Raw genomic sequence first — 11,321 nt, 5'->3', positions numbered from 1 at the left:
TCACCCAGGATCAGTGGAAAGCGGCTCTTATGAACGCTAATATGCCAACAATGATTTCCAGAATTAGAATATAAAGGTAAAGGTTCCCTTTGCACGTATGTGCTAGTCATTCCCGGCTCTAGAGGGCGGTGTTCATCTCCGTATCGAAGCCGAAGAGCCAGCACTGTCCGAAGACGTCTCCGTGGTCATGTGACCGGCATGACTCAACACCAAAGGTGCACAGAACGCTGTTACCTTCTCACCAAAGGTGGTTCCTATTTTTCTACTTGCATTTTTACGTGCTTTTGAACTGCTAGGTTGGCAGAAGCTGGGACAAGTAATGGGAGCTCACTCACTTATGTGGCGCTAGGGATTTGAACCACCGAACTGCCGACCTTTCTGATCAGTGAGCTCAGCGGCTTAGCCACTGAGCCACCACATCCCTCCCAATTAGAACATAGAATAGAATAGAGTTGGAAGGGACTTCGGAGGTCATCTAGTTACTCTTTCTGGTCCAATTCAGCCCCGGTAGAGCTGTGGAGCATAGATAACCCCCAAAGCAGCATAAATATTCAGCATCGAAGAACTGTGGTGGCACAACTGGTTAAAATGCAGTATTGCAGGATAATTCTGCCGACCGTCAGCAGTTTGATTCTCACAGGTTCAAAGTTGATTCAACCTGACATCTTCATGAGGTCATTAAAACGAGGACCCAGTTTGTTGGAGGCAACAGGCTGACTCTGTAAACCACTTAAGAGAAGGGCTGTAAAGCGCTGTGAAGCGGTATATAAGTCTAAGTGTTTTTGGTTGGGACATACGTATGGAAGGATGGACTGTGGTGCAGTGGTTAGAATGCTGTATTGCAGGCTAACTCTGCTCACAGCCAGGAAGTTCGATCCTGACTGGCTCAAGGTTGACTCAGCCTTCCATCCTTCCAAGGTGAGTAAAATGAGGACCCAGATTGTTGGGGGCAACCGGCTGACTCTGTAAACTGCTTAGATAGGACTGTAAAGCATTGTGAAGTGGTAGATAAATGTTAAATGCTCTCTTATGGGTGACTGGGAGGGAGATTAACCACTAGGCACACAGCACAACAAACCTGGTTTTTCCCCCCCTTTCTTCTTTTGTCATTTTATTATTAGTATAAAAATATTTGTACATTTCTGTCAAATAAATACATTTTAATAACAAATAAATTACATTTCAGGGCAGCTGGGGAAACAAGAGAGCGTGTTCCTTTATGTACATAAGTAGTGTTTTCAGGAAGAAGGAGAAACGAACATCCGGTGACGGTGGCATGAAAAGCATGCGGGATACAAGAGGGGGTGAGGGGTCAACACAGATGATTTCAACGCAGGGGTTGAAATGAATGTAGTAGGGAATTGCATGCTCCCCATGGAAAAGGGGGTGGGTGGGTGGAGGAATCCGGCTCCGTTCCTTTCTTTCGAAAGCACAATTCTCTTTCTCGCTCTCTGATTGTATGCACACAATGCCACAATACCTTTAGCCAGAGATGGCATTCAGCCGGTTCGGACCAGTTTAGGCAAACCGATAGCGCCAATGATCAGTTGGCCCCACCCACCCGCCTGTGCCCTATTCTGTCCTTTATTTCCAGCTTTCAAGCTCAACTCAATCACGGAGCACCGCTGATTTCCTCCAACTTCACTGTTTTATTTACTGTTGGAAGGTAAGCAGCTGAGCTTCTAAATGCTCCATTTTCAGCGCTGTGCACAAGGGCTTTAAGCACACGCTCACCGAACCGGTTGTTTAACCGGCAGCATCGTACACCACTGCCTTTAACCTCGTGGACGATTTCAACGACATTCTGGATTCGCCCAATATAGGGAACCCCTAAATTCACTGTATAGGTGGCTGGGTTTGGCCATTACCTTAAATGAACCAAGATGGCCCACCAACTGATTCACAAGTTGGGTGATTGCCATCTGCAAAAGTCTTCGCTTGACCCAGGGAAGCGCCTTGGGTGGAGAAAGCCCTTCTCGATCTCTCTCTCTCACAAACACACTCATACACAAGCACACACACACACAAACGCCGATTGACTGGTAGGAACAGAATGTCACATGTATTATGACACTGAAGGATGCCAAGAATGTAATTTGTGGGATGGAACATGTGATGGCACTTGTTTCCCTTAACCCGACCCGATGATGACCATTGCATTCATGGCCACGAGTGAGCGTGCAACAGCACACTTAAACTTCCTGTAGTTGCGTGTATCCTTCAGGAAAGGAAGCCTGGGGCACAATGAAGGAGACAGGGCAGAGGATACAAAGTATCCGGTGGCACGTTTTTGGAGGGAGGGTGTTGGTGGAAGAGGCGGGGCAACCCTCCTGCCAAGGGAATGTGCAAGGCATTAGCAGAGAGTGTGCCATGTGGGACTGACCCCCCCCCCCAATGCTTGCCTTCCTCCACTCTCTTGGAAGGTCAATCCCTTCCTTTGCATGTGATCCAAAGAGGTCCCCAAAATGGATGGGATGGAAACATTGGGATGCCTTTATCTTTCGGTGAAGATGCAAGGAGACTATAAGGGAGCCGCAAAAACATCTCTGTAAAACCCCTGAACAATTGATTGGAAAGTTTTACCTCTCCACTACTCCAGCGACCTCAGACCTCCTGTAGCTCCCCCAGAAAGACATCAGGACCAAGTGTTTATCACACACACTCCCAAAGGTGCCCCATCCACTGCTGGGAAAGGAAAGCTCTTGGGTGGGTTGAGTGTGCCTCACTTTACATGTAGCTGTAAGAAAGGAGGCCAAGCTATGGCTAAGAGTGTTCCCCAGCCCCCAACATACGCCTTTGTCTTTGGTTGAGCTTCCCAACACACACCTTGTCCCTGAGGACACCTGTCTTTCTGAGGTCCCCTTTTCCCCAAAGGGGTCCTATTTTGGGGCAGGGGCTGGTTTTCCCCCATCCTGATCCCTACCCTTTTGGGGAGAATCACTACCAGAGTCCAACTCTTGCAGTCAAGGCAGGAAGAAGAGAGAAAACATGGCAACAACCGCTAGGAAGCCAACTGCTACCATGCCGTGGGGAACAAAACTCAAGCTTGCTTTTCGCACGACCATGTCAACCCCATCCCCCATGCAGATCTGAAACAGGACAGTGGGTTCGGCTCAGGGGTCTCCATGCCCATGGCAAGTCTCTAAAAGGCTCGGACTCAACATCCAAAGATGAAGGAATGAAGACCACCGCTCAACAATAGTCCCAGAACAGTCCCAAAAAGGAAGCACAGTGGAGAACACTGAACAAGGCGGGAGCTGTGAGGGAAAGGGGTCTTCTCGGCAGTGTGTATCAAAATAGGGGGATGTGAGGAAAGCCTGTTACAAAAGTGTCCAGAGTCTTGTCTTAAAAAGAGAGAGTCGTTTTGAGGCGGGTCGCGACCCTGGCCTAGGAGATGAGGTAGTTGAGTAATTGGTCCAAGTCCACAGGGCAGCTCATACTGAAGACTCCTCGGGATTCGAGTCAGGCAGAGCTTGCCTCTGCTTCAACTTCCGACGCAGCTCCTCGGCCAAGTCACTGTAGTCCGGCCGCTCCTCAGTGCCCAAATTGAGGCGGATATAGCCATTGGAAGACGAGCCACGGATGTTGCTCAGGTTGATGCGGTTTGGCGAGTGGAGGTGGGGAGACTGCAAGGGTTGGCCAGGAATGCCGTTTGTGGTGGGCGAGGGAGTGGTGCCCCCATTCTGGCACACCGCGTGACCCGGGACAATCTTGAGGGAGCCATCCGAGTAGTAGTAGCTGGCAGGGTCCCAGAGCTTCTCATCCGAGTCTGAAGTAGTGCTGGGAATAAAAGTAGGGCTCTTAGGCTCTTTGGGCATCTCAATGGGGTAGACAAGGGTGCTTTCAATGGCCTTGGAGCCTTTTTCACGTTCTTCTTTCAGCCTGCGCCTCAGGGAGAAGACCACGAGCAGGAGGACCACACAGATGGCTGAGAGAGCAATCACCACCACCCAAACCAGGCCCAAGTTGTCCAAGGGAGCCCGGGTCTCCAGCGACATGGCTGGATCAGCCAACACAGTGACCTGATAACTCTCCGTCATTAATTCATTCATCTCCTCTAGCTGGATGCACTTGTACAATCCAGAATGCTTCAAGCGGATATCCAAGACAATCAGTGCCTGAAGGTGAGCATCATAGACAACCGAAGCTTGGCTCTCCACCAGGTCCTGCCCATTGAAGGTCCAAAGGGCCTTAGCAAGGTTGGAGGTGAGTTGGCAAGGTAGCACCAGGTCCATTCCAACCATCGCAGTGATGTTCTTGGAAACGATCTTGGTCCCTGTGGAGGAGTCAAGTGAAAGAATGGGGGTTAATGCTATCTGCATTGAGGGGGATTCCTAACTATTCACAAATTCTGTTTTTTATTTAAAAGGTTCAACATGCATGAGAAGTCCTGAAAATAAGATTGAAAAAACTGAAGCCAAACCAAGGAAGTCTTTAGATCAGCCTACTTATTGATCTAGTAGCACCCATCGTATTTTTCGGAGTATAAGACGCACCAAGGTTTTGAAGAGGCAAAAAAGGGCATGCATAGCCTTTAGGAGACTTATGGAGTGCTCCTGGAGGCTGGGGCGGCAAAATTGAGCAAAAAATGACCTGTTGTTTGCTCATTTCTGCCCTCCCCAGTCCCCAGGAGCACTCTGAAAGCCTCCTAAAGGTTCTGCATGGCCATTTTAGTAAAGGGAGTGGTGTTTCGGGAGGCACAAAGTACTGTATTCAGTGTATAAGACACCCAGATTTTCAGCCTCTTTTTTGAGGGAAAAAGGTGCATCTTATACTCTGAAAAATATGGTAGCTCTGCTTGTGACGGACATGTGACAGCAGGCATACTCATTCAGATTTCCCAATATAAGAGAAGTGGAATTCCTGAGAGACTAAGAGAAAATGTTGAAAGGAGGAAAGAAGAAAAAGGATTTCCCCTTAGAATAGAACGAAATACGGTAATATTACCAATGGTATACAATTAATATGATGTGAGGGAAACAGATTAATACTGTTAATTGTGGATAATCAACTAAGTGAAATGTTTACTATACAAAATTTAATTTGAGGATATATGTTACTGATAGTAAAACAGAATAATAGATGGAAATGAAATGTTAAATTTGATGAACTTGGAGGGGCAAATAAGGATATTGCTTATATATTAAGAAGAAATCAAAGCTAATTTGGAAAATAGGGAAAGAAAATAAGGTGGCTGAAATTGGAAATGGAAATATGATGTAAAATGAACTATGCACAAGAGAAGATGTAAAGGGGGAAACCCCAAGCAACACTTTGTTTATAAAAGAAGTTAAAATGTATAACAATTTTTTTAAAAAAACTTTGGTTTTGTTTTTTTTAAAAAGACTTCCCTGTCCTTTTTTTAATCCTCTGAGCTGGAATGAAACAGGCTTCATTGTACCCAGGATTCGAAACTTTGCAAAGAACTTACAAAAAGAGACGTGAATTATTTAAGAGCACCAGTATTGTGGTTTTCAGCCTGACAGGCTCCAAAATATCTTATGGCCATGCAGAGGCCTCAGGAGGGTGCTATAGGAGGCATCCATCCCATCTTCCCCCCTGCTCCCCCGCCAGCCGAATGCTGACCCAGCCCTTGAAGAAATCCAGTTTGACACCCCTGAATTTTGCAAGTCTGCATGAGCTTCACCGCCACCACTCCTTATCTTCATGGGAATTAGGGAAGGTTTTCTCTGCTTTCTCAAATTACATTTCTGCCCTAGCCTCATATTTCTTTTATCTGATGGTTGTTTTAGTTGCAACTCTTCTTCCTGTTCCTCCAAGTTATTCCTTCTGATCATCACATCTCCAGATCATTTCTCTTTTGGGGGTCATGTTAAAAATTACAGAATCAGGTCCAAAAGAGGCTGTGGAGATGCCACCGAGTTAGATGGCATTTGTGAACAATCCTGAGGCATGTGCTTTGATCTGTTGGGCAAGGGGCAACGGAGTTTGATTTTAGGCAGAGGTGGTAATCAACCGGTTTGGATCGGTTCGCCCAAACCGGTAGTGGAAATCGTGGGTGGATCCGTCCATGCACATCTGCTCTAGGCTATCCTATTTGGGCACATTTTCAAGCCGTGTGCATGCAAGGTGCGGGCGTGCTCACCTTTGCGAACTGGTAGGGAAAGTACCATAGTTTTCAGAGTATAAGACACACCGGAGTATAAGACGCACCAAGATTTTAAAGAGGTAATTTTTTTAAAAAAAAGTTTTTGCATTCTGCAAACTACCCAAACCCTCTGCACACCTCATTTTTGTGAAAAATTGGGCATACAAAGAGTTTGAGAGGCCTGCAATGTGCTCCTGGGGGCTGGGGAGGCAAAAATGAGCAAAAATGGCCTGTTTTTCACAAAAATGGGCCTGTGTTTTGCCAAAAAAAAAGGGCACTCATAGCCTTTAGGAGGCTTGTAGAATGCTCCTGGGAGCTGGAAGGGCAAAAATGAGCAAAAAAATCACCTGTTTTTCATTCATTTTTTCCCTCCCCAGCCCCCAGGAGCACTCTACAAGTCTCCCAAACCCTCTGCACGTCCATTTTTGCGAAGAGGGTTGGGTTTCAGGAGGGCAAAAATGCTATGTTCAGTGTATAAGATGCACCCAGATTTTCACCCTCTTTTTGGGGGGGAAAAGGTGTGTCGTATACTCCGAAAAATGAATACGAACCCTGATCTTAGTAACAATTCTTTGTCTCCAGGGCTTCATTGGCTTCCTTGAGTGGGTGCAGTGCTGCTGTGCAGAGCCATAAACATGAAAATACTTTCCCTGTGAATTATGATGTCTGTGTAGTGTAGATTTAAATAAGCAGGGGTATTTGTTGTTATGGAGAATGATTTGTACCACTGAACCATTGTACACTTAAATGCCTTTTAGAGGGCTGGAAACTTGCACAATTACATTGCCCAACCGTAATCAATTATTCTTCCATGTCGGATCCCATTACATCATTTTAATGGGTTGTTGTGACAACAAAAAGGAGATTATTCTTATGGCCTAGGTTGGCATCAAGCTAGGATCAGTTAAAATCTCTCTCTCTCTCTCGCAAAATGACCCTTGGCAGTTGCCGGGGTCTGCATTGTGGGGGAAACGCATCCCCCTTTTTAAATCATGCTGTGCAACTTAAGGCTATGGTGGTTTCATCCTTGCATTCGAAAACCTGGTTTGTATGTATTTGTAAGCATGTTGTATGAATAGAATTTTAGAATAGGATAGAGCTGGAAGGGACCATGGAGGTCTTCTAATCCAGCCCCCTGTTCAAGCAGGAGAGAACCTATACCATCTCAGACAAGTAACTCTCCAGTCACTTCTTAAAAACCTCCAGTGATGGAGCACCCACAATGTCTGGTGGCAAGCTGTTCCACTGGCAGCCTCTCAAATACTGGAATACTACTATCATGTCGCTCCTAATTTTCTTTTCCTTTCCTTCCCTTCCTTCCCTACAATCTTCCTTTCCTTTCTTCCTCTCCTTCCCTTCCCCACAATCTTCCTTTCCTTTCCTTCTTTCTTTTCCCTTCTCTTCCCCACAATCTTCCTCTCCTTTCCTTCTTCCCTTCCCTTCCCCACAATCTTTCTTTCCTTTCCTTCCTTTCTTTCCTTTCCCTTTCCCACAATCTTCCTTCCCTTCCCTTCCATCTCCTTTCCTTTCCTTCCTCTCCCTTCCCTTCCCTTTTTCGTTCAATCCAGCCCCGATGTCCTTTAGCCCAGCCAGAGGGAATGCAAATGAAATAGACCTCCTGTTCCGAGCATCCTCCCCGTTGGAGAAGGATCCCATTTGCTCTGCACGTCTCTGTCGGTTTTAATTATTTTTATGATTCCGCTGCTCTTCCCTACCACAAGCGAACACGGCTCCCTCCCTGGGAACCGCTTCAAAGTATGCGCCAGCAGCTTTCCAACTATAGTGCCATGTTGCTTGTCTACAAGGATTTAACACTTGGGCTTTGCAATCTGAGAACGGAGGCCATAACCCCTCCTGTCCCAGGAACAGGAAAAAAAGGCAACAGCTGCTCTCTGTTCCCATAAGCACCAGGGCTCCATTCAGACAAGGCCTTCAATCACACGGGAGGGGGGGGGCAGCCGCGATCCCCTCCAGCACACCTCCCACCCGGCTCCCACGGACGAAGGAGGCAATAGCGTATGAACGCTAAAGGGAGGAGGCTGGGCTGCATCTGCACCGACAACGCAACAACTGCTACACTCACGGAACATACAACAATTGTCCCCCCCCCCCCCTTGTGATGCTTGTTTCCCTCCAGCATCTGTTCATTTCTCTGACTGATAGCGCTTCGGAACAATTATTGTTTCCATGCTCTGTTGAATATAACATACTAGCTGGATGCCCGTGCTTTGCGACGAAACTATGTGATCGGGCTATGCAGGAGAAATCCAGTTCACAATCTGTTGGCTCGGTGATGGTCAGTGATTGAAACACGTAAGGGAATATTGCTCCCACCGCCTTGAGTTCCGAAGCAGTTCCATAGGTGGAAGGCATAGACATTTTGGTGAGGTACCAATGTTTAGTACTGTAAGGAGCCCCCGGCCGCTCCTGAGAGAAGGAGTGGAACTCTGCCAGTTTGAACTGAAGTAACGGAATGTGAGGCAACTGGCAGTTGGAACAGAATTCTTGTCAGGTGGGGAGGGGGAATAGAATTCCTTAGAATCAGAGTTTGTTAATTACTGTATAAGAAATACTAATGATCTGATGGTCATTTAGAAAAAGCCTTTCTTAGTGAGTACCTAGAAGCCAAGATTTCTAGAGATTTCATGATGAGTGAGTGATATTTGCCATATATATAGAAAACACACACACACGTATGTATGTATGTATGTATGTAGGTAGGTAGGTAGCTAGGTAGGTAGATAGAGAGATATAGATAGATATAGATATATAGATATAGACATATGGATAGAGAGATATAGATATATAGATATAAAGATATAGAGATAAGAAAGGTCGTAAGAGGGGCAAAACTCACTTAACGAATGTCTCATTTAGCAATTGTCGTTTGTAAGTCGCGGTCTACCCGTACTGAAGGGATTCGGAAATTGATTAGACTGGCTTCTCTGGGAACTGATTGTTTTTTGAAGTTGACAAGCCATTCAGAACCATATTTCTGCATCTTGACAACTTTTAAGATGCGTGTGGACTTCAGCTGGCTTCATGCTAGCAGGAGAATTCTGGAAGTTGAAGTCCACATATCTTAAATTTGCCAAGTTGAGAAACTCTGATCCAGAGTATCCTACCAAGCATAGCAACCATATTTCTAAAATTCTGGGAGTTTTTAAAATCATGGCGTTTGAAACTTGCATTTGGTGACGGAGGCTAGAATGGATTGTGTCCCTGCAATGGGGATGAACCTGGCCTCTCTTGATTCTGTGTTGGATTTGTTATTATGGTTCATTGAACAGTCACACAGAGCTTTAGACTGTATTTGGTATTTTTATTCACATATCGAGCCTGTGGATGTGGATGTGTGATGGTGTTAAAGATCTCATCATAGGATGTAAGCTAAGTAAAGCTGCCCTTTGGAATTGACTGATGGTGATTTTTGTCAATGCCGATTTTGCTCAAAGTGGTGCTTCAGCCGTTTTGGGATTGTTTCCAAGGTGTCATCTTGGTTGGTGTCAACTTGGCTTTCTTTTTCCACAATTGTAATTATTATTATTCCTTGCACACTCGGCCAGATGTTCAGACTGGATTTGGCATTTTATCTAGCTATTGAGTTGTATTATTATTATTTCATATTTTGGGCATAGTAACTTTGATTTACTACACTGCTAAAGACAGTATGTTTTGTCGGCCCCCATTTAAAAGTCAGATGATTGAAGGGTCCTAAAACCACTTGCAATAAACAAAACAATGCATTTAAGAGGAAGACAGGCAGACAACAAGAATACAGAATGATGGAAGGAATTGTTTTTTCCCCAAGGAGCTGGCAGACAAAACAGTTGCCTTCCTTTTTAAAGAAAAAAGCAACACTATTTCAAAGGAGCAAGGATAAAGATTTAAAGCAGATCTGCAAATGGAAAATGGAGAGAGGGAGACAGAGAAAGAATGGGAGGGAGAGAGATATTGATGGAGGGAGAGAAAGAAAGCGAGAAAAAGAGATTAAGAGAGAGTGGGAGAAAGAGATTGAGAGAGAAAGAGAGGGAGGAAAAGAAATTGAGAGAGAAAAGAGATTGAGAAAGAGAGATTGAGAAAGAGAGATTGAGAGAGGAGGAGAGAAAGAATTGGGAGAAAGATAGAAAGAGAGAAGAGGAAAAGAGATTGAGAGAGAGAGATTGAGGGAGAGAGGAAAAAAGAGATTGAGAGAGAGGAATTGAGAGAGATTGAGAGAAAGTGATTGAAAGAAAGAGATAGAAAGAGTGAAGAGGAAGAGAGATTGAGAGGAAAAGAGATTCAGAAAGAGAGATTGAGGGAGGGAGGGAGAGAAAGAGAGAGGAAAAGAGATTGAGAGACACAGAGAGAGAGAAACAGATTGAGAAAGAGAGAGATTGAGAGAGGGGGGCGAGAGAGAAAGATTGAAAGAGACAAAGAAAGAGATTGAGAGAGCGAGAAAGAGAGAGATTGAGAGAGGGGAGAGAGAGAAAGAGATTGAGAGGAAACAGGGAGAGAGAGAAAGAGATTGAGAGAGAGAGAGACAGGGAGGGAGGGAGAGAAAGAGTGAGAGAGAGAACGATCAAAACTCAAAGCAGCCAACAAAGCCTGCGCTGCAGGGTTGCCAGTTGCTAAGAATGTGGCGCACGTCCCTGTTCTCTAGTTTATGAGCTATGAGCCTGCAGCCTGCGTTTGATGCGCAGGTAATGCTATGCGGTATTGTCTGCCATGAGCACCCCAGCCGCTGTGAGAAAACGGTTGCAATCACAGGGCTGCTTGCATGAGAGGCTACACTTTTGATCCTGCTGAAAGTTCATTCTGACTCACTCTGCCAGTCAAAGCCAAAGGACCCCCTAACCACACATCCTCCTAACCCACCACACCAAACTGTTCAGACAACAAAAGGCACCACTGTGTTCGTGCGGCTGATCCTAGACTTCTAGGTATAAATGACTGGGGTTTCTCTCTCTCTCTCTCTCCCTCCCTCCCTATCTATTTACGTACGTATGTATGTATGTATGTATGTATGTATGCATGTATGTGTGTGTGTGTATGTATATGTGTGTATATATGTGTGTGTGTGTGTGTGTGTATGTATATGTATATGTATATGCGCATGCAGGTCTTGGCGTATTTGGGACTTTTCCCATGTAAGATTTAGAGTATCTTGGCACAAGCATGAAGCTGAAGGCACCAGCCTGAAGATGGCGAGTGGGACCTCGTCAAAATGTTG

General features: G+C 45.5%; 1 protein-coding gene across 1 annotated transcript in view; it reads right to left on the bottom strand.

The window, feature by feature from the left end:
• Window positions 1–1,077: 1,077 nt before the first annotated feature.
• The window catches only part of SEMA4C (semaphorin 4C), a 102,916-nt gene continuing 92,672 nt past the window's right edge, over window positions 1,078–11,321 (bottom strand). Inside the window, exon 15 of the mRNA XM_087706109.1 lies at window positions 1,078–4,276. Coding sequence (XP_087562235.1) covers window positions 3,435–4,276 — 842 coding nt within the window. The 3' untranslated portion in view covers window positions 1,078–3,434. The remainder of the gene's footprint in view (window positions 4,277–11,321) is intronic.

Source organism: Thamnophis sirtalis, unplaced genomic scaffold, assembly GCF_051295495.1.
Source record: "Thamnophis sirtalis isolate CommonGarterSnake01/CBP01778 unplaced genomic scaffold, rThaSir2_p1.2 scaffold_2, whole genome shotgun sequence".
Taxonomy (NCBI): Eukaryota; Metazoa; Chordata; class Lepidosauria; order Squamata; family Natricidae; genus Thamnophis; species Thamnophis sirtalis.
The sequence above is the reverse complement of the archived record's forward strand: the minus strand, read 5'-3'. Positions and strand labels throughout refer to the sequence as shown.